The sequence below is a fragment of the Amblyomma mixtum genome, chromosome 3 (genome assembly GCF_055824585.1).
Source record: "Amblyomma mixtum isolate Tamu chromosome 3, ASM5582458v1, whole genome shotgun sequence".
NCBI classification, from domain to species: domain Eukaryota; kingdom Metazoa; phylum Arthropoda; class Arachnida; order Ixodida; family Ixodidae; genus Amblyomma; species Amblyomma mixtum.
In genome coordinates this window covers 370,126,114-370,149,734 of record NC_143014.1, presented here as the reverse complement: position 1 = coordinate 370,149,734, position 23,621 = coordinate 370,126,114, and the positions used below count along the sequence as shown (strand labels likewise).

General features: G+C 44.1%; 1 protein-coding gene across 1 annotated transcript in view; it reads right to left on the bottom strand.

Annotated features, from left to right (window-relative positions):
- Nucleotides 1–1,520: 1,520 nt before the first annotated feature.
- Nucleotides 1,521–23,621, bottom strand: part of LOC149356746 (uncharacterized) — a 40,417-nt gene continuing 18,316 nt past the window's right edge. The window contains exon 3 of the mRNA XM_089576425.1: nt 1,521–1,623. Within this exon, the coding sequence (XP_089432551.1) occupies nt 1,521–1,623 (103 nt within the window). The remainder of the gene's footprint in view (nt 1,624–23,621) is intronic.

Here is a 23,621-nt window from a genome sequence, read left to right as displayed (position 1 = left end):
TGCATTCTATACCGAGAAGTTACAAATAAGGAGGATCAAAGTGACCTGGACAGTGCCTTGAACAACGTTTTTGAATGGTGCGACCGATGGGGCATGGTTCTGAATGCTGACAAAAGTGTATATGTGCCGATAACCCGAAAAACCATACTTCATAGCTACACATATAAATTAGGCTCTATCCCTCTTCAACAAGTATCCAACTACAAATACCTAGGAGTAACAATAAGTAGCAATCTATCGTGGAACTTGCACATAAACAATATCTGCTCTGCTGCATTTAGGAAATTGTGCTGCTTAAGACATAAACTAAAAAATGTTCCTTCTAAAATTAAGCTACTTGTTATTCTTCAATAATTAGACCTAAACTCGAATATGCATGCATAGTGTGGGACCCGTATACTAAATCAAACGTAAAAAATCTGGAGAGAATACAGAGAAGAGCTGTCAGATTTATCTTTAATAAATATGCAAGGTCTGACTCCCCCACCACTTTAATGGAGATTAATAAAATTGAACTACTTGAACATCGGCGAAGAAAGCTTAGGTTAGAATTTATTTCTCTCTTATTACATAACAAACTTGGTTTGGATCCCTCATCATACTTAACGCCGGCACCAACCAGACAAACTCGTCAACACCATCCCAGTTCTCTAACCCCTATATTCACTAGAACAGACACAAGTTTTCGTTTTTTCCACGCACAATAACAGATTGGAATCAGCTGGTTAAACCATTATCCCAAGAGTTTTAACCAATTTTTTTTCTATATTGTGTTGTTCTTTTTTAAAATCTTGCGTTTTTTTTGTCTCTTGATTGACTTGTTCGCCCACCCTGCTTGGACTCAGAGTCCGCAGTATTTTGTAAATAAATAAAAATAAAAAATATCATTTCCAACTGACATGCTGTTCCACACGAGAGGTTTTATGGCACAGTCTTGCTGCTTTTAATACTTCGAAGGCTTTCTTTATAAAATCATTGCAGCAAACGATATTTCAAGAACATGCAAAAATGCTGCACTACAGAAACATTACAACTGAAAAGCCCTATTGAGAAAGCGGAAGGAAGACAATTTACTGTGTTATTGTAACATCGCTTGCACCATCTTGATAAGTGCCAACATAGGTTACTGTTTTGTGCTGTTGGTGCTCAGTTGCCTTTCTGGGAATGTGTACACTCTGATTTCGCCGAAGTAACGGAGAAGTCCGCGCGTACCGCTTAATTCAGACTAACAGTGATGAATATCGGCACAACTTTGTGCTCTGGGGCTCTCTGATGACAGATATTCTGCAAAAATTTCCTGGAAAAGTTCCTGAAAATTATATAGGCCCTTTTGCGAAAATTTCATTGCCCCGTCATATCGAACATAAATAATATGCCTTTTTTGGAAAGCCGGCAACCGCCTTTTATATCGGATTCAATACGCAACGTTTATTTTGTTTTAAATTGTATTCGGCAGTTTTTGAAATCGGTGCAAGGTTCTATGGCAATCCATGTCTATGTATTAATTTTTCCTTTTGCTTCTACATTGGCAAGTCCGAACAGCAAGCAGGAAAAGGAACACCGCCGACTCGAGCTGCTTTCCTGCGAACATTTTGAGCCAATCCCAGGTTGGAAGAGCCGCATCTGAAAAGCAGGAAGTGGCACCTGTTCATGAAGTGCTGAACTGTAATATTTGTTAGAACAAATGTTAGGACACTTTGACTCCGACATTTCTGATTTCTGGTACCAGCTTTGTAGAGCTCGAACGTGTTTTCTTCCTCTGAACCTTGTTCATTCGATGCTTCCATTCCTCCCCTTCTCCTGCCTCTCCTGCAGCCTCTCATCACCAACGTTCTCAACTAGGTCATGAAAAAGGTATGATCCTGTTTCTTCAGTTACACTCAGCAGTGCTTGCTGCGACAGTAGTACTAGTGTGACCACGCGCCATTAGCGACGTCTGTCTTAAGCCCCACCTCGATGGACACTTCCGAGGCGTACACGCGAAGCGCCTGCGCGCCCCCAGCACGCGCCGCGACGGGAGTCGAAAAGTGGGATGCACCTCCATGCACCTGGTGTTGGCTGCTCCCCCTCGCGAGCCGACTGAAAAAACGTCAGGCCGTGAACAAAAGATGGTTGGGAAGCTGAAAGGATTCCAAGAATATTTTGGAGAACCTCAAAGAGCTTCCAGCCATGAAGAAAAGAGTCCTCGTGAGCCCCGCGGTCCTCCCATTGTTGTAAACCGGACCCCGCTTCTGAAGCGCGGGCTAGCGCCCGTGCGCAGTCGCCGATATATAACATGCACAGATATCTGCGCCCCGTTCGCGCCTCGCGAATGCGCAGACAGACTCCAGCGTACGCCCGCGCGCGTAGGCTCTCCGCCTGTACGCCTAGGATGTGTCCATCGAGTTGGCCCTTTAACGTTGGAATGCGAAGCATCCACGGTTCAAAAGCCCTAGCCTCAATCCACCTTCGACAAGGCCCGCTTTAAGCCCTCACCGCAGCGCAACGAAACTGCAAGAATGAAATCAAATTCAAACAAATAGAAAAGCCAGCTCCTTCCCACTAGCCACACCCTTCATCCACCTCCGCTCGCTTAAAAAAATTCATTCACATGTGGGAAGCCTCCGCTGAGACTAAACTCATCCATTAGCGCAAAATCATCAAAGCAGTCGTCGACAGTAAATGCACCGGCTTTCGCAGAATTTTCGCTGTCTGATTGTCTCCTAAACTTTTTTCCTTTCTCTCTAGAAAAGCAGTGTTTGTTGTTCAAATACACTAAGTATAAATTGCCCCATAATGAAGTAAAAAAATCAATAAAATCTCCTCTAGCGCACTCCCTTTTAGGCGCAGGGTATGCTGCCCAAGTTCCAGGAAAATTTCGATCCCTAAATATAGCGAATGCTTCCTATTGGAAACCCAGGCATGTTCCCACCTAAAAGAAAAGGAAGGGCATTTTTAAACGCCGCACCGGGCTCTTGAGGTTAGCAGTTAGAGGATATTAAAACCACGGTTAAAACCTTTGTAACTGCTAAGTCTTCATTATGTTTAAAGAGGGAGGGTGGCTGCTCGAGCTTGTCCTTAATTCATGACAGCTGGAAATAAAACACAATGCAACTTTTAGAAAAGTACGAAGAAAAGACGGGACACCGGCAAGCTGACTTCCACACGTTCTTTATTTCAGGAAGGATGTAGGCAGAAAGGGCGGGGAGCGACGTGAACAACTGCTGAGTTTCCTACGTAGCACAAGATAATAATAATAATAATAATGCCTTTATTTTCCATCACAAGGATGAGGGAGGCAGAGAGAAAAAGCTAGGGGTGTAGCTTGACGAGCTCTCGCCTCCCCAAAAATAGATATAAGTTGTACAGGAAAAAAGTGCAGACAGCATAACAGCATACCAGCAAAGCTTAAAAAAAGAAAGAAAAACCTAGCAGTAATAGTAAAGAAATAAAGGAAGCATGAACAGAACCTATTTTTTGACACAACTGCAACACTTTGTAACGCGTAAAAATCAAACGTATAAAGGCAAAATTACATAAAAATTACAACTTGCAAAATTGTAATCACATAAATTTAAACACAATTACAGGAATTACAACTCAGAAGTTACAAAATCACAACCACAAAAAAATTATACAAAATTACAGAAATTACATTTCAAAGTTACACCCGGTTACATATACTTGAAACCAAGTTTTGCAACTCCTTTTTTTTTGAGTGCTCAACAGTCATGTGGCTATGGCAGAGGTTGAGATAGTGCGGTAGACTATACCTAAGCATCTGTTTGCCATAACCTGTTCTGTATGCATAAATGTGCCATATTTCGTTGTTTCTTGTATTGTACGATGCGTGTTTTTTGCATAATGAAGCCAGTGTGGCAATGAAAAGAGTATTGTTTTCATTTTTGGTTTTGTATTTAGAGAGTAAGCAGTATGCATATAAATCATTAATTGACATTATGTCCCCTTTCTCAAAAAGTGGTTTGGATGGGTGGTCATATGCTACATTATATACTATTCTAAGAATTCTTTTTTGTTGGGTGAGTAATTTTCGGAGGTTTGTGAAAGATGTATTTCCCCATACCAAGTGACAGTAATTTAGATGCAAGCAGAACAATGACTTATACAGAAGCATTTTCACATTTACAGGGAGAATGTTTTTGTGAGCGTAAACTGTTCCTATGACACGGGATAGTTTAGATGCTATGTAATTTGTGTGCTCGTCCCAAGTCATTTTCTCATTGAAAAATACACCTAGTATTTTGAAACAGCTAACAACATCTATTTTAAAATTATCAAGAAATATACCATCATTATTTTGGATGTTTTTTGTTCTTGGGGCGGAAAATAATAGCTTTAGTTTTTGAGGTATTAATCTTGAGGGCGTTAAATCTTGTGCACTTTTCAAGTTGAGTAAGAGTTGTGTTTGCTTTTGCAATCATAGATGAGGCGCATGACCCGGAAAAAAGCAAGGTGGTGTCGTCTGCATATATAACCATTTTTGTTTCTTGGTCTATTTGTTTTATGTCATTCACATATATTTTAAAAAGGAATGGGCTGAAGATGCTGCCTTGGGGCACACCAGATAAGATAGCTTTGACATCTGATCGGTGACCGTTTAATTCTACATACTGCTGTCGATGTTTAAGACAACTACTCAAAAGTAACAAGGATTGTCCACTGAAACCATATACTTGAAGCTTTTTAAGCAGTAACATGTGGTTAAGATGATCAAAGGCCTTCAAAAAATCTACATATATTCCTAAAGCTAAGCATTTGTCATTAAAAGAGTTTAAAATGAATTCTTTTTGTTCTAACAAAGCAAGTTCCGTAGACAGATTTTTCCGAAATACAAATTGTGAAGGTGTCATTATATTATGCTTATTACAGAAGTTATTCATCCGGGACAAAATCATTTTTTCAAACCCTTTGGAGAAAACAGGCAATATTTGACAATGGCCTATAGTTTGCAAAGTCATTTTTATCTCCTTTTTTGTATACAACTGTTACCTTTGCAGTCTGCATCTTCTGTGGAAACACGCCATTGGCTAGACAAAGGTTAAATATATGTGTGATATAGGGTGCAATTATGTCGAGGACATGTTTCACAGGTTTAATCTTAATACCGTCAGCATCGCTACTTCCGCTGTTATTTAATGCCAGAAATACTGACACTACTTCAGCCTCTGTAACAGGACTTAAGAAACAGGTGTGATCCACGGTGCACTTTATGTAATTCAATACCATTTCATCATAATCATTTCTTTTCAGTTCCACAAAAAAGTCATTAAATGCATCTGCTAACTTCTTGCCAGACCATTCTTCATTTTGGTGAATAAGCGTTTTAACTTGAGTTGGATTGCTAGGCTTTAGTAGCATGTTTAGCTTTTTCATAGTAGCATGTTTAGTGCTAGCATAGTAGCATGTTTTTCATAGTAGGCTTTAGTAGCATGTTTAGCTTTTAGATAGCAAAGGCTACATGCACAGACAGGAGATAACAGTGCACGAATTTCTGAAAAACAGTGCGATGAAGTAGAAAATGGCTGCTTTTAAAAGGCTGTATTCGATACGTGGGACATGACAACACTTGTAACATTAACAGAAGGGTACAGTATGTGACATCATGAGATGCAATAAAAAAGCCAAAATGGAGTTGATGACAGAGAATTTTTATGGCGCAAGGGAATTTAGGGCTAAAGAGCGGCATGCCACAAGGTATTTTCGTTTTTGCTCAAGGTGGGCCAAAGACCCATTTCCCAAGCATTTCGCCCTGGTTAAGCCGAGCACCAGGCCAAGGGAAAGCTGGTACCCATTGTATCACCGGTGGGTACCCGGTGGCGCTGTGTATCGAACCCCGCACTTCCCGCATGCTAGGCAGATGCTCAACCACTAGTTCACCACTGTGGTTAAAAGGGAGCGAAAAGGGCATAACGCGTGATGAGAATTACAAGGCATATAAGGCCAAAAGGGGGCGACTAAAAAACTAAAACATGAAATCAAAAACCCAAAACTTCTAAAACCTCACACAACTACTGGAATGACATCTGGCTCAGATAGTCGAAACTCATTTATATTAGAGCAATAGAGGCAGTGCTAATAAAAGCTACTACTAGTCTCAAAGTATGGGTGCATTCTATGACTTCACGAGTGATTTTATGTCGATTTTTAAAGAGAAAGTGCAATCTTGAAACAAAGGCTTGCAGAAAGGCTGAGCTGAAGCGAGATGCCCTTTCACAATTCGGTATAGACGTCGTTAGAATGCTCCATCAGTCCTTCAACGCGACATCACCTGGTTTCCCGAAGTAGGCTTTGCCACTGCTGAAGTAAATTTTGTACACCACGACATATTTGCATACGACAAATGGTTTGGTTTGGTTGGGTTTTATGGGGTTTAACGTCACAAAGCAACTAAGGGTATGCATATAACAAAAACACACCTAACGTTTTGGCAGAAAAGACAAGCGTAATTTTTTAAATAACCTATTGTAATTTCAGTGTGTCGGTTCAAAGCTTTGCTTTTTGCTTGGATAAAAAAGCTTTGTTTTGGGCGGTGTTAACTTTTCAGCAAATACCTAGTGACCGCTAAGGCTCTTAATTTGGCTTGTTGGTTTACGGATGCCGACATAGTAACGAGTGCTAAAAAGACATGGGCACAGAATGGTGCGACAAGACACACGCTTGACTTGCGACTGATATTTACGGGACGGGAATATTTTTATACACTTGCTCAGCTGCATTCCGGTCAAGTGATGATAATAAAAGACAACACAAAATGCCCAGCCCAAGGTGAATAATGAGGTCAGTATTTCACGGAAATCTGAGTAACCCAGATAAAGGGAAAATTTAAAAAAAATCTCCAAGAAAAATCAGTACGAATAAAGAGACCTATGACATGACGGAAGCAAAGAACGTCTAAAATTTGTGCAGAAGAAGAGATAAACTAGTTTAAAAGCCGCGATAGAGCCGGAAGGACATAATTTATGACGCTATAGTAGGCTGTAAAGATCTATTTAAAAATGCAAGGAAAAGTCAAAAGCAGAGAAATTCTAACTAGAGCTGGGCTCGGCGAAACATACCTATTCAAAGCTAAAAGACGTTGCGTAATACAAACGGCAAGTTAAAAAAAACAGGAACAGGCATACACAACGTTTAAACAATCAACCGCAAGAAAAATTAAAATTGTGATTCAACGGAGGTACAACGAAACAATCGCACAAGGCACACAGGATGGAGCCTAAAGGCTGAGCTGAAGCGAAAAAAAAGGATGAAAGCCACGAAGGAGGTTTAAAACAAGGTGAGATAAAGCCATAATACATACAGAAACAACTAATGCTACGTGTTTACTGCTAGAATTTTCGCACCTATATGATAAAATGGGCTGCGTTGTGCTTGAGATATCGTGTTTCTTTATTTGTTACTGCAACAAAAGGCCTGCTCACGCACTCCTCACCGGCTTCTTTTATGCAAAGGAGTTCCGGGCATCCCTGCTTTCTTTTGTGCTCATCCTTTCCAATTTTACAGTATCTTTACATTCAGCTATGCAGGCTGGTTTGTAAGGGCACCGCTTACAATGTTCGTCCAGGCGGCCGTCTATAGCAATAGCTGAAACCTTCGTCTGGTGCTCCTGCAGTCTTTCATTGAGAAAACCGGTGGTTTGCCCCAGGTAGCGATTGCCGCAGTGCAAGGGGATTCTGTAAACGACGCCCTTCTGAAAGTTGACGGCTCTGGCTCGGTACATTGTTCTCCAGAATATTGATGCTTCATTCACTCTTTACGCACACGACACCACTCTGTTTGTATCTGGCAACAATACGAATGAAGTGGTCGCGAAGGGAAGAGGGTACTATCTGAACTTTTGGATTGGTCTGTACGCAATGGCCTAAAAATAAATACCAATAAATCTAAAGCAATATTGTTTATGGCCAGAAACAAACGGGCTTGTGTACCCCAAGGCATATTACTTGGTGGCACACTCATTAAAACAGTTAATAAACACATTTTAGACTCATATGACGTGAACACATCACACTGAATCCATTTCCAAATCACTTTCATCAGGCAGGGGGGGCACTTTCGCGATGTCGCCATTTTCTTCCTGAAAAGGCAAAATTACAACTCTACCACGTTTTGTTCTCATCGCACATTAACTATTGTGCTTGGTGTGGGGCACCACCACCATAGAAAACATTGACACAATTTTGTTCCTACAAAAAAAAAAGAGTTACGTTCTATTTCCAATGTAGTATCGGGTACAAAAATTGTATGCTTCACGCGGCGGCAGCCGGAGCAACAGAAAACTTTTGCATTTTGGCGAGCTAAATCACGAAACATTGAAACGAGCCAAACGACACGCCTGCTGATAATATAGGTCATGCATTGTCTGTCTCAATCCCAGATGCCGCCTGTAGATGGCGCTGCAACGCAGTTTTCCGTTGATCCCGCTCCCGCCGCGTGGAGTATACCACTTTTGTATCCGATAGTACCTTACCTGTGCCCTTGTGAAGAATTGTTATTCAATACCGGATAATAAGCGTTACAGATATTTATGAATTCTGACTTATTTGCATTTCTATTCTCCAGTATGAAGTTTCAACAATTTCTTAACTCCATTTCGAATCTAACCTTGTATACCGGTCACCTTCGTATCCGTAGCGGAGATAAGTGTTCAATACCTTACAGACGCACAGCCTACATGTTGCCATCCCTAAAAAACAATCTACCTTTTTGCTAGATAAGCTTACACAGCAAGGTATTGACTTGACCACTACGACCCTGAAACAGATACGCGAAATATTTGTGTCAGTATGATTCTAATGTGAACTACTTGTGCCTTTATTAATAATTTTATGCTTAATTTCTTTAAGATAAATTATTCAGTATAATGAATTTAAGTCTGTTCTTAACCTCTACAGTGCTATTTTCTAAGCTTTCGTTTAATCTGCTTTAATCCTGACACTTATTCTACAAAAAGAAAAAGGGAGGCAAAATTTGGCTAATTTAGCTCGTGAAATGTAAATTTGCTAACTGTGCCAAATTTTCAGTATATTTTTTTGTTGAACTATTATTTCACTGCAGTGTTGTGTACGTTTCTGCCTAGCACGGGCCCCAGGCACTCTCAAGCTGCTTCTTAGCAGCTTTTCCGGCTGGTGACCCCCCATGATATGTTGAGAATTAAGGATCATTGATTGGTATTACAGAGCAGGCACTGCCATCCTAACCTCCGTTGACGTGCCATCATAGCCTGCCCAGACTGTTTGGTGCCGTCAGCACAACCTAGATGTCGTTTCTTTCCGCCACTTCATTAATTAGGTGTGACAATTCGTGCATGTACGCAAAGGCTACCCGATCGCTCACCACCTTGATTGGTCGTACGTACATGTAGGGGTGGAATTACGACGTAGCCCAGACGAAGGCGAGGCACTCCTTCTCGGTCGTCGAATAGCTAGCCTCGGACATCTACTGAGAACGGCTAGTAAAACAAATATTTTCCACTTAGTCACTTCTCTGAACGAGGATGGGGCCCAGGCTCACGTTACTTTCATCAGTATGAATTTCTCTCAGCGTTCTCGTCAATATGCCCAAGGACCGGGCGAGACTGTAACTGATGGTGAAGTTCCTTGAAGGCTTCCGATCGCGCCGTTTCCCTTTTAAATGACACGTCCGCTTCTGTCAGTTCAGTGGGAGGTTCGACGGTGCGCGAAAAGTCTACGCGCACAGTCTAAGGAATCTGCGCACAGGTTTCTTGTCAGCCAGTGGCGGAAAGTGTGCGATAGCAGTTGTTTTCTGCGGGTCTGGACGCAATCCGTCCGAGCTTACATAGTGGCCCAGAAACAGCAGCTCCTCAAAGGCGAAGCGGCACTTCCCTACTTTCAAGGTTAGCCTGGACGACTTCATTGCTTCCAGCACTGTTCGGCACTTATGCGGTCATCAAAATTAGAGCTGAATACGACGACGTCACCTCAATATACTAGACAAATCTGCCACTTCAGACCTGCCAATATTGCATCCATTACCCATCGGAAAGTCGCTCGCGCGGAAGAGTCCAAATGGCATCACCTTAAACTCGAACAGGCCATCTGGTGTGGTGAATGCGGTCTTCTCTCGGTCTATTTCACCGACCTCGATTTCCCAGTAGCCGCTCATGAGGTCAGTCGAAGAGAGTACTTGGTGTTGCAGAGCCAGTCCAGTGTGTCTATACATCTTTCTTCATTATGCTGTTCAAGCGGCGGTAGTCGACGCAGTTCCGAAGTGTGCCGCCCTTTATCGACAGAACAGCCGGTGCCGCCCAGGATCCCTTCGACGGCCGGACTTTTGACGACGACGAGAAGCGAACGCTGTAACATTGTAGAAGGTTGCGTCTTTGAACCGCACTGTTCCGGGCAGGGTTCGATTGATGTCGGAGGTAGGCGAGTTCGCTTGGTAAGGCGTATCTTCTGCGGATCGGTAGGAGAGAGCGAAGGCGTCTCGCACGTCGGATAGTTCGTCTAAGAAAGCAATCGGCATGCCTCTGCTGAGGTGTCGGTGCTCTTCGTTCACATCTATCACCAGCACCTCAGCTTTTTTGTGACGGAACAGCGTAAAACATCGGGACAAGAGACAAGCGCTGACTTTCAACTGAATTTTATTTCGAAGAAACACTGCTTCTTATACCTTCTTTACACCCTCAAAACACATGCGTCACAACCATATCGTTCAAGTGTCCTAATATGACAACCTAAGAGATATTTATAATCACGTTTTTATCATGTCGAATTCTTTCTTTGTTAAAGCAACAGACGGCGTGCTGACACAATCGTTGCGCAGCCTCGCTATCGAAGCTGCATCGATTATTTCACGGACTAACTGGTCTTTGTGATTAGCGAAGGCTCTACATTTTTGGAAATCAGGTGCACAAGTTGTTGAAGGGCAATCTCAGCAATGAATAGCCAGGTTCCTGAAAGCTTGCTCGAAATTTGTTTTGTGCTCTAGTAGCCTTTCATTCATGCACCTGCCAGTCTGCCCTATGTATTGTTTCTCATATGTCACTGGCAACGAATAAACAAGACCTATGGTACACTCCACAAAGAGGATTCGATGCTTTATCGTGCATCCCTGCTTCTTTTTGGTCGGGTCGGAATTTTCTCGTCTGCACAGACTTTTAAGTCTATTAGGAGCCGTCATCACTACATCCACGCCAGCTTTTCGACCAATGCTTTTCAGGCGATGGGAAACGCGTTGAATGTGCGGTATTGCTACCACCGGCCTCATTTCTTTTTCTTTGCCTCATCTTGCTGCTCGTGCCTAGCCTGCATCAAGTGCTTTTTCATCTGCTTGGCAACAGATACCAGCATGTGCGAGGGGTAATCCGAGTTGACAAGCCGTTCTGTCTGGCGAAGAAAGCTCACTTCCATTTTGTGAACACAGGACTTCCTCAAGGCATTTGTGAGGCACTAGTTCACAATAGCCCTTTTGGTCAGCTTTGAGGGAGTTGATTGGTAGGGCACCGGCGCTTTCTCCCCTCTGGGCTCATAGGCCCAGCAGGCATGCCCGCTGGTGAACTCAAGTCTGAGGTCCAAAAATCTGAGAGACCCTTTAGCAGGAAGCTCGTGCGTGACAATAAATGGCTGCAAAGGCCGCGCAAAGCGACCCACCTCCTCCATTACTGTTTTTAGCGTATTCGCGCGTTGGCCATCACAAAGAACAAAGTAGTCAGCAACGTACCTAAATACCTTTTTAACACTTGTGCCAGCGAAGGTTACGTTCAGGAACCTGTCTTTTCCAGCCAAGTACAAATCACGGAGTAGAGGCGCGATACATGAAGCAATGCAAACACCGCGTTTCTGGAGATACACTTTTTCTTCCCATAGGATGTAAGTCGACCTGAGGTACACTGATAATTGTTCCAAGAACCCTCTAGAAGACATTCTGCAGGCGTTTTGAAATGCAAGAGCACCATGCGTATCTATGCATTCTTCTACAGACACCATTAGCTCGTCATGCGGTATGGAATAGTATGAATCTTTTACATCAGCTGAGCATGTGGCGAAGTCACTGCTAGAATTGTCATTTAAAACTCTAGCTATATCGTCCGAAGATTTCATTAAATGGGTCGTCAATTTTTAGTAGTTTTAATTCTGCTTGCAAGTAGAACGCAAGAATCTTTTGCCAAGTCCCTCCCTCACAAATTATAACCCTCAAGGGCCAGTCTGGTTTGTGAGTTTTTACAGTGAAAAACGCGTCGAAGATAGACTCCTTGCAAGTTTTTATGCCTCGAAGGAGGCAGTCAAGTTTAATTTCTTTGCAGAGCTTCATAGCAGTTAACTTTGCTTTCCTAACAGCTGATGTCCTGTGCTAGTCAAAAACAGAGCTGATGGTTTCTAACGCCTTAGTTTTGTACAGATCCTTGGAAATCACAGCAAAGCTCCCCTCTTTGTCAGAGGTCAGCAACGCAAGGATATTGTCTTTCAAGTACCATACAGTACGTCCCACTGGCAGATTTCTCTCGCAGAGATGGTAGGACGCTTGAACGATATGGTTGGGACACATGTGTTTTGAGGGTGTGAAGAAGGTATAAGAAGCAGTGTTTCTTCGAAATAAAAATTAGTTGAAAGTCAGCGCTTGTCTCTTGTGCCGGTGTTTTGCGCTTTTCCATCACAAATGAGTAACCAACATGCCCAAGCTGCTGTCCTGGTACCTCAGCTTGTTCATTTCAAATTCTAGCGATCCGCAGTCCTTGAATTAAGGGACACTGCGCGTTTTCTTTAGTGACACCCAGCGAGACGATGACGCTTGACAGGGGTGAACAATGACGGGGGTGGACGCTTGAAAGGGGTGGTCAGGACAATGTACCCGAGCGGTACATTGTCCTGACCGTGAAACTAAATCGCTTCCAGCGGTGCGGGTTTTGTCGGCCATCCTAAGTGGTCGTCACTTTCTTGAGCTGAGTGGCGATTGTTCTACTCATTACACCGTTGTACGCTCTAGTGTCAACTAGGGCAGTTGCTTTTCGTCATTCGATTGAGACATCAAGGTCTGCGGTTCGTGTTCTGGAATTGCAGGTTTTCCTTGGAGTTCGTATCGGCTTTGTCGGGTCTGTTTTTGCGGTTTAGGGATGGTGTTCTGGCTCTTCAGGGAGGCAGCGTCTTTTTAATTCTGGTTCGTGTTTTCACCCGGCTGGTCCTGATCTGCTTAGTCATCATAACAGATGCGGTGGGTTCATGTGTTGTGGGCGGTAGATAATCTTCGTCGGTTCGCCGGCAAGCAACCTCACCTCCAAAGGTTCCTGTCTTTACTTTCCCCTCTGGGAGCTGCAGGACCTTCATCGCACTGCCGCTGCATAGCTACAGCTTGGCGACGTGAAGCGCGAGGCTCACGGCGATGAGGAGTGGGAAACCGCTTTGGGACACACTTCTTTCGCGAAGGTAGGCGTTGATTTCTTGCAGGCATTGCCCGGGGCTTGGCCGTGGTCCATCGATGTCATAACCACGGAGGCCAATACGTCTGTACGGCCAGTGACAAAGAATGTTGGCGCCATCACTTCAATTGAAGCACAGCGGGCAATTGTCAGAAGTCCTTCATCTGCTCTGCACCCACAAAGAACTGAATGACTCGGCGGCAGCCTAGAAACAAGCGTGACCTGCAGTCGTCGAACAGAATGCCTGCAGTTCACTGCCACGTTCAATTTAAAGCTTGCAAGGAACCTTTGAGATAAGCAACCAAAATGAACTACAACTATATCGAATAATATGGAAGGAGCTGCGCGTGACCGCGATTGATCAAGTTCAGTGTGGTTGCATCTCGTGTGACAAACGAAACGATAAAGCCATGTGCCGGCGGCTGTGAGCGTGAACGAACCGCCAACACAAAGATTCGCGGCAAAATCTACAGATTTTCCAGCAATACTAGTGGAATAATTTTTAAAATAATAGGGCAGCACTTCATCCACAATATTAATGCCATCTTTAATCATTTCCACGCTTGCGTGAGAGGACGGTACCAGGTGTAGCATGTGATTTAGTTTTTTCAAGGTTTCCGACTATCATTATGAGAAGACAAATTATTCATATTCACAGCACGTTTTAGCTTTTTGAAGCTCGTTTGTTAGCTTATTGCGGTAACGTTTGTACGCATTCGGCTATGGGCAACCCAAGCTCAAATTTGCCGTGTTGATTGCAGCGCCGTAACACACAGCATAGCGAGAGGAGAAAGCAGTTTTGAGGGCGCTCATGGTGCTATTCCATGCCACCTTCCTGAGCTTATTTGCATGAGCTTCTGCGCTCTGTCGAAGCCACACGTGGTGCCTGTCAGCTATCTGGGCCATGTCTGCAGAAGCGAGGCAAATAGTGCTGTCAACCAAACGCGGGCTTCTAATCGTTCAGAATGTGCTGTCGCGTTTGTAGCGGCCCAAGCGACTGACGGCAGCGGTTTTTAGGCACCTAGTGGTATAACTGCAGTACCACCTGGGCAGCGCAGGTTCTCTTAATACGTGACTGGAAAAATCTACTATAAATCGTGTTCTTAACCTTTCTATTGTGGAAAAGGCCATCCGTGATCCATGGGTTGTGAATATTCGATAAACGGTTGTGTATCGCTTACAGTGGAAAATTTTGCTGAAAATTCTCTATACGCTGATTGAGCACCCTGCGTGTCGTTTAAGACTAATAAAAATAGGCATCTCGGTCGCCCAGACTGCACAAGACAACGCCGGCCTTAATGGGGGCCGTTGAAATGTTGGTGATAAACAAATTTAGGCAAGTGCACGTGGCGCAAGTTACTTGCGTTGGGACGGAGATAACACTTGAGCATCAAAGCGACAGAAGCAAGAAATGAAATTCCCGAGTCAAGGAAGTGTCTGCTAAGATATCAATGTTAAGGTCGTCACCCCAGATAACGTCATATTTGTACATATAAACGCATGTAAACAACTTTTGAAGAAAACAGAAGAAAGGCGAAATGTTGCCTCTTGGCGGACGATAAAATACAGAATATGATTTTTACCACATAGAAAGCATAAAGCCCCGTAACCATCCGGGACACACTAAAATTCTTCAATGTAGTCAATGTTAATGCTATTCTGAACAAGTAAGCTAACACCGTCACCACGACAGGTAGTCCTGAATTGACTGAAACAGGTAGACGACAAACAAGTGAATTAGACTTATCTAAGCTTCAGAAAACATATTGAAATTAAACTGAATGTTGCGGCTTGCAAAGAACACATCGAGTTCATTATTCTTGCTCCGAGAATACTGACAGTTTAAATGAAAACTTTTAGTGGATAGGCTGTTTTCCGGATTAAAACAATTAAGAAAATCTGCAGGACATATCCAACATGCCCTAGAGATGTTCAAGTCTGTTCAAGTTAGCCTCGCTCTTTACCACATGAGCACTACCTCACTCCTCCATCCTAATAAGGATATTTCCATTATGGTGCCAGACGAAACAAAAGTCATTCGCTTTTGCCCATTCCTTAGCCTTCTTAAAAAGAGCTGAATTGTACGCTATCAAGTTTAGAATTACATGCAGGCCAGACTGAACAGTTGGAACTGATTTTCGTTTTTATAACCACTTATCTCGTACAGTGTGGTTCGCAAAATGTATGTTGATTCCAGGAATTTTACCCGCCCTAGCTGGCGGCCTGTGAATTGCAGAAACAGACTGATCATTCAACTTGCCCATATTCAGCTTGGATGCAATAACATGCATTTCCGTGGGAAGGCAATCATCTTGAACGTGCTTAAGGCCATTAACCTCAAGATTAAGCTTCCTGCTCTAGTGCTAGATATCATTTATGGAAGATTGGTTTGGTTTGGTTTATTGGGGTTTAACGTCCCAAAGCTACTGAGGCTATGAGAGACGCCGTAGTGAAGGGCTCCGGAAATTTCGACCACCTGGGGTTCTTTAACGTGCACTGACATCGCACAGCACGCGGGCCTCTAGAATTTCGCCTTCATCGAAATTCAGCCGCCGCGGCCGCGATCGAACCCGCGTCTTTCGGGTCAGCAGCCGAGCGCCGTAACCACTGAGCCACCGCGGCGGGGCTCATTTATGGAAGAAGCAATGCGCTTCAGTTCGTATCACAGCCGGCCGGTTGTTTTGGCTGCCTTTGAAGCTCTGGTGGCAAGGGACTTATCCATTTTTAAGCATTTTTTTAATCTGACCTAATCATGGCTTTCTAAGCCCTTCTACATTTGGCCGGCAGGTCACTGCACACAAAACGGGGGTGTTAGATTGGGGCAAGCGTACAAGGGAAGCGACAGAAAGGTTGCGTAATCTCAATTTTGACTGGTGTCCTTTCCTCACTTGAGTTGAATTCGTCTTTAGAGTGTGATTAAGAGTAAGGTGAACAAGCAAATACAAATATTTTTATTTTACTTCCAGCGGCCAAAGTATGCGCAGCGCGAACAAACTGCTCCATCGAGTCTGCCGTCAAGCAGTGTAAGCTGGGACATATCAATGCTTGCTGCTTCTTTTCTCGGCCAAATCCGCATCCATTGAGCCCTCGTTAAAATTGCCCTGTGTGTTAAAGTGCACTCAGGGCTTTGGGGACGCACGTATGGGTCGCTTTTAGATCCACCACCACAGAAGGGTGCGTGTAGCGTGCATGTTTGCTCCTGCGAAGCGCTGAGGCGTTTTCTCGGGAATGGCGCGCCCTTCCGCGAACATTTATTCATCACTACTTCAAAACACCTGAGACGAGCAAGCACGGAGATCTTTTATGGAAGACCGTGCGGGGCCATTTATAGGCAGATTTATATGAAAACACTCTGGAAAATGTACGTGATGTGTGGCAGTGCCGTGAAGCTGCTAGTTCCTGACATTCATTTCCCTCTCCAGTTCCCGCCAGCCGTCAGCTTCAAAATTTTTCATCTCAAAGTTGGCTGTAAAAGCGCAATTGCCAGCGCTTATTTTTATTTTTGGATTGTCGCAGCGTGAGTAAGAAATTAGTCACTGCGTCATCAAAACGCACAGGGCCTCCGGGCCACAACTCTGTAAGACAAATCTGAGCGCCATAGTAATCATGAGCTTCCCATGATCACTTCATTACGCTCCTTTTAAGGAATAATTTTAAACATGATTCGCAACAGCGCAGCAAACAAGCACAGCAGCGAAACTTAGGCAAAACAAGCGTCGACAGCTACCCAATATTTTTTCAGGCATATGATTTCAACCGTGGCCTTCATGACATCGTTAATTTATTCAGTGAGGGTGGTCGGGGTTTCAAATTCTCAACGGAAGTACCGAATGATGGCAGGATCCAATTTTCGGACCTTTATTTGCGCATTCTTTGTGATCACTTGTGCTGGCAGTATCGTCGACGAACTGCGAAGGCTATTAGGCTATAATTTAGGTCCCTGAAACCTAGTAAAGTATGGTATTGTGGTGTCTTGTATTAGGTCAGTCGTTTACAAGTCCTCTTTCCCACGTGATAAATGATAGCCTTTCTGAGCAAATGGGAAGGCTGAACAAGAGTGGTCACCGCGATCTCCTTACAGCCAGAGCGTGTGAGAAAGTAATGAAATTGGTGAAAAGAGACGTAAGACAGCAACAGGCTCGCAGTGATTAGAGTAAGTCGGCTGTTGTACCGTATGTTCACAGATTGTCCCATGGGTGAATGAAGACAGGATGCAAATACGGCTTTAAGGTTGTTTTCTCGGCACCTAGTACGTTGAGTGACATCTCTTCAGAAGAGCAGAGATCTAACATATGTTTGCATGGTAACAGGTGTAGATGTCAGGTAAAGCATTGTCCGAAGTTCAGTTTGTGCAGTATTATAGTTGTGGACATAATTTCGTTTTCTTGCGAGGCTCTGTACCTTGTACAGGTCGGACGATTCGTTCATGAAAGGCTTCAAGAATACTACAAATCTTGCAATAATAACTCGTCAAAATCGTCCATTGATTTTGCCCTGTAGCGTCGTTCGTGTTTTTTGCCCCCGTTTTTTAGTACACCCATACTATTTAGGCTTAAGGACCAATTTGCTAGATAAATTATGGAAGCGCTTTACATGCATAATTCTGGAGAGACTTGCGTCAGTCGGCAATCAATTTAGGTTTCACGAAATCAATTAGATTTCCTAAAGAGTGCCTATCTCAGTTTATAGCGTGAATAGGGACCCGTCCAGGGTTATCTTCCTCTGGCCAGTGTATTTTGTTTTTGGACACGTGCTTAGGTAGTTCGTGTCTTCCATGTCGGCTTTATTTTTGTAAGATTATTTATGTATATATTCTTCCCTCCCAATATTAAAGCTCATTTGAAGTCAGCGCTTGTTCTGTCTGTCTACATTCTGTGCTTGTTTGCTGCGCAGTTGTCAATCATGAATATATAAGAACTCGCCCAGCTTTTAGTCACCATCAATGCTTTTAAAGCTTCCGAAGAAAACAACCTTTTAATTTTGCATGAAGGCTACACAAAACAATCTTACATTTGTGGCAGCTGTAAGCCTTGAATAGAGGATTGCACTCTAAGGCGCTTCTCCTACCTCCAATTGTTCATCTGTGCAACTCGCAGTGCAGAGACCTCGGTCGAGGGCAATACGACCTGCCATACAATGTCGTCATAAAAAAGACTGACCAGCAGTAAACGATCTCAGGGAAGAGTGTAGAAGGATTTAGTCGAGCGTAGGTTTCGGAGCTCTGGTTCTGAGAGCGCAATTCGAGCTGGCCATCACTGCTCGCAGAAATGAAAGCAGACAAGTGTGCGGGCCTACGAGAGTAAATTCTGTTCATGCGGTCTTCAGGCACAGTGTTAGAGCCCATTTTTTCTAAAGTCCATCGCTTTCTGCAAAAGCCAAACTTGCCACATTCCTTCGTGCACCTTACATTACTGTGTAAATGCTTCAATTTCTATCACACCTTCAATTCCTATTCCTACCCACTGAAAAATGGCATCATGGGCCTGTCATGCGGCTAGCGGCAACCTATCAAGAACAGGTTCATAAGCTCATTTAGCCAGTAGCTTCGATCAAAACCAACGCATCAGGCGCATCACTTTAGATGCACTTTAGACGTACACTGGCTGGGCTAAACGGACCCAGAGAGCTGCCGCGGTCAGAAAAGAACGGAAGCCGTCAGCACACGATTGTGCGCTCCTGCTATTCTCACATGCCAAATGTGACTTTTCCCGCGCCATCCTTTGCTAAATCATGTCACGTATTGTCGTTTCTGGCATCGCAGCGCCACAATATTGTCCCAGCAGAAGCTTGCTACCAACGGCATGCTATAAATGCGGACTAGCTGCTAATAAGCCGGAATTAAACGCGACAGGTCCAAGTGGTTGCGGGTGTGGTCTGTTACGGTCAACGTCATGGGGTGCATGCTCCAAGCCTACACCATCTACGCTTTCTTAGATAACAAGTGCGCACGTATATGGAAAACAGCCTATTCTGACGTGCTAAAAAACCGGAAGTGCCTCAGGAGGAAACGTACGCAGGGCAGGTTTGGTGACCTTAAATCTAAAAATAACAGCGCATAAGAAAAGGAGCAGAAGACTCAAGCAAAATGAAGGGTTCGTTACCATGTAGTACATATGGATGGCGCCAACAGACTTTCAGGAATATATAGGGGTATTTTTGTATTTGTTACCTTCATTAGTGGAAAATAAGAAGTGTAAATATAGTGTCACCTATTCCGAAGATGATAGATAATCACAAAGCGCCGGTAGAATTCGAATCCACTTCCTGTTAATGCCACGTGCGGTACTCTAACAAGCGAGCAACGGTGGTGACTGTCCAACCTTCTACTTTCAAATGCATTTGCACTGCGTCTGCGTGTAGGCTAACATTGTTTGCGTTCGCCACCTCCACCCTCGAGCATTGCGGCGAACTTAGGAACGCTATATCATAAAGCAAGTGATCGAATGGGGAGAGAGGGAAATATTTATTCTGAGACCCCTAGCCCGAGGCTGTCGAACGGGGAGGGTGGTAGCTGCACGAAAACACTATTACCCTGCCTAGGGCGTGTCAAGACGGCCAGAACCGAGGTAAACTACTAAGCAGACAATGCAAGAGAAATAATAGGCATCACTTTACGAAGCCGCCGCTCATGAAATCATGGGAAGCATGCTTTAATGCTGTTCCGTTATTTTGATTTGTGATGTTTATCATTGAAAAATTATCAATGGAATTGCCTTTTGGCTGGAAGGTACTGTTATCGAAATTAGAAAAAAAAAGAATTATATGTTGCCAGCGGGATCCAATCCTCCTATGTCTGCATGTAGCGTACGGTTCTGTTGTAAAGGTGTAGGTTGTGCAACCACGGGACGAACCACAAAAAAAGAGACACACACACACACACAAGCGCACTAACAACTGTTTACTTCTTCCTGGAAACGCATACTTATACACGTGGCCACGCATGCCCAAATACAATCTTTAACAACAACAGCCATGCCAAGGGCTGTTAACGCAGACGCGAACGCAAAAAATTGATTTCGGCTACGTACAGAGCCACGGACGTGTCACTGATACAGGCTCCAGCGTTTTCCTTTATGTGGAAAGCTTCCAAAGCCAGCCGCGCGCGTTCATTTTTGATTTTTCCTAGTATCACGGTCTCGTCAAGTCGCGGTGCGCAATTGCGGCAAGAACTAAGATGGGACACAAGGTGTGCCCCTTTGTCTGTGCTGTTCTCAACTTTATTCGCATGCTTCCTGAGTCACTCGTTTATGCACCGCCCTGTCTGCCCGATGTAGGTCTTACCACATGATAGCGGGAAGGAATATACCACCCCGGTGGCGCAAGGGATGTACGAAGTCCCGTGCCTGATTAGGCATCCACTCCTTCTATCACCGCACGTGCGGGCGCACAGCTTCGACAGTTTATTCAGCGCAGAAAACGCCGGAGGGACACCATGCCTGCCTGCAACTCTCTTCAGGTGATGAGACACCTTATGCAGATATGGCACCACCACAGGCCTGAACGTTTCCCGTTCACTCGTCCCCCTCATACTTGGCGAACCGGTCTTCATCTTTCGTATCAGGGCCTCGGCAACCGCCGTCAAGAGCGACATGGGGAAACCTGCTGCCGAATACCGGCGGACCTGATTGTCAAAACTTGCCTGCAATTGATGCACACACGACTTTTTGAGAGCCGATTCAATTAACAGGGAAGCAATGCTTCTTTTCACAATTTTGGAATGCTCAGGTTTGTACTGCAAAAGTTCCTTTTTTGTACGAGGTTGGTAAGACCAACATACATGCCGCACGCAGAACTCCAGTTTGAGGTCCAGGAACCGCAGAACGCTCCTCTGGGGTAACTCGTGTGTAAAGCCAAGACCTTGTCCGTATTGCTTAAAAACATCTAAAACTTCATCAATCGCATCCTGGCTGGAAGAGTCACGCGCTAAAAACACTAAAAAGTCGTCAACATACCTAAACACTTTTAAAACCTTTCCCTTGCTAAAAACATTGTCTAAAGACTTGTCAATACTCGATAAAAAAATTTCCCAGAGTTCTGGAGCAACACAGGACCGGATACAAATGCCGTTCCGCTGTAAAAACGGCTGGTCATTAAAAACAATGAAAGTGACCTTAAGATAATATTCTAAAAGATTTAAACAATTCCCCACAGAAACTCCCGAAACGTTCTGCAAACTGAGCTCACCATTTTCCTCAATGCATGATTTCACCGCATACAAAAGCTCGCTCGCGCTATGGCACTGAATAGAACAAACCTTCTACATCTACTGAAAAACCGTACCCAACATTTGCATTACTTTCCAAAAACCACGCTACATGTTCCGAACTCTTAGTGCTAAATGCATCGTTAACCTTTAGCAATTTCAGTCTCTTCTGCCAGAATAGGCTTACATTGTGCTGCCAACAACCGGACTCACTGACTATGGTTCTGAAAGGTATTATTGGCTTGTGCGTCTTTGCTGTGAAGAAAACCGATAAGCACTGGCCTCAACTATTATCTATGTCCCGGGAGAGCGTCGTAAGTTCAAGTTTTTTGCAGAGTTCTATAAACTTAGTTTTTACTGTTACCGCACTTTTTCGGACTGGAACAAAGTTTTTTGACACTGCGTGCAGCGATTTTTCATCAAAAATGCCCTTTTATACTACTACAAAGCCACTTGTCTTATCGCTCGGCAAAAGACGCAGATTGTTTGCTTTCAAGAAGGAGAATGCACGCCGCACGTCATTGTCCACAAGGCGAGACGGCCTTTTCGGTGCAGACTTTTCCAAGCACTCCACTCCTTCAAGTAGGCAACGTTCGCGGTCTTCTTGCTTCGCCTTAGCGGCCACACATCTGTTGAGAGCGACCCATTCATGGGCAGGGAGCGAAGTAGGCGCACTGAATTTCGGGTCTTTCTCTAGCAGAAGGGCTACATTATCCGGTAGGCTCATATTACCAAGAACCTTGACATTGTTTCTTTCAGTGGAACTTGTATTTGCGCTAGCCCGGCGCTGTTCTTTCAAAATGCACATCCACCTGGCTTCCGTAAGTTGCGCGGCAAGGCGTGTGAAAGCACGAAACTTCCGAATCACGGAACTTTCGTGTCACGGATATTTTTACTCATGATTTGTATTTTATTATTATTTTTTTTCCTGTGTGCTCACTTGCCGTGGACTGTACAACATTCTGGTGCTGCTGTCAAGTTATTGTAGGGTGCGTCGACCTCTGTCAAGCCTTCTCTCTGGCTTTTTGTCGGCGCACCCAACATCCTCAAGATGTTGAATAAAATTGAATTGAATTGAATTGAATTGAATAGGAAGCCATTCGGGGTCAACTGAAAGACAAACAGACCACTGCCAGTCTTGGTACAGACGGACCTGCCGCCAAAGCTCCGAGTGTAGGAGTTTGCACAGTCTTTTGACATGACCCCACGAAGTCGATACAGGACCGAAGAAGGCACTCACATCTGCAGGGACGAGTCCTTTACGGATGGAGAACCCGTACAGTCTTGCTCGGCACGTAGCATGGATGGTGTGGCTCAGTAATGCGTTGATAAAGGAAGAAGAAGGGGAGGACACACAAAAAGAAGGGCCCACTGAACTAGAAAGGAACTTCAATAAAACTTGGGTTGGGCCTACTTGGTACATGATGTTGTGAAGATGTAGGTTGCCCAACCACAGGACGAACCACAAAGAAGAGACACAGACACACACAAGCGCACTAACAACTGTTTACTTCTTCCTGGGAACGCATACTTATACACGTGGCCACGCATGCTCAAATACAATCTTTAACAACAATAGTCATGCCAGGGGCTGTTAACGCAGACGCGAACGCAAAAATGGCTTTGGAAGCTTTCCACATAAAGGAAAACGCTGGAGACTATCAGTGACACGTCCGTGGCTCTGTAGGTAGCCGAAATCAATTTTTTGCCGAAATCAATCAAACTACGCTGCGGGACGACCAAGATCGAAGATTTCTTGCGTGCTTTTGAAATTTTAAATTTGAAATTTATTGAAATTCAGACAAAATACAATTGTCTAGGTGAAGACGGCTAAACGTGACACATGAGGTCACCTGACTGGGCCCTAAGCACCCTGCATTCATACAGCACAGTGTGGACATGAAAAGCAATTCCGCAAAATTCTGCAAGAATATCGTAAGTCAGCAAGAAAACACACCCCTAAAAAGAAAAAAAAACAATACAACAAAATTCTACACGAATACCGTGTGATTCCACATACAACAAGACTTGAAAAGCACACCCTTG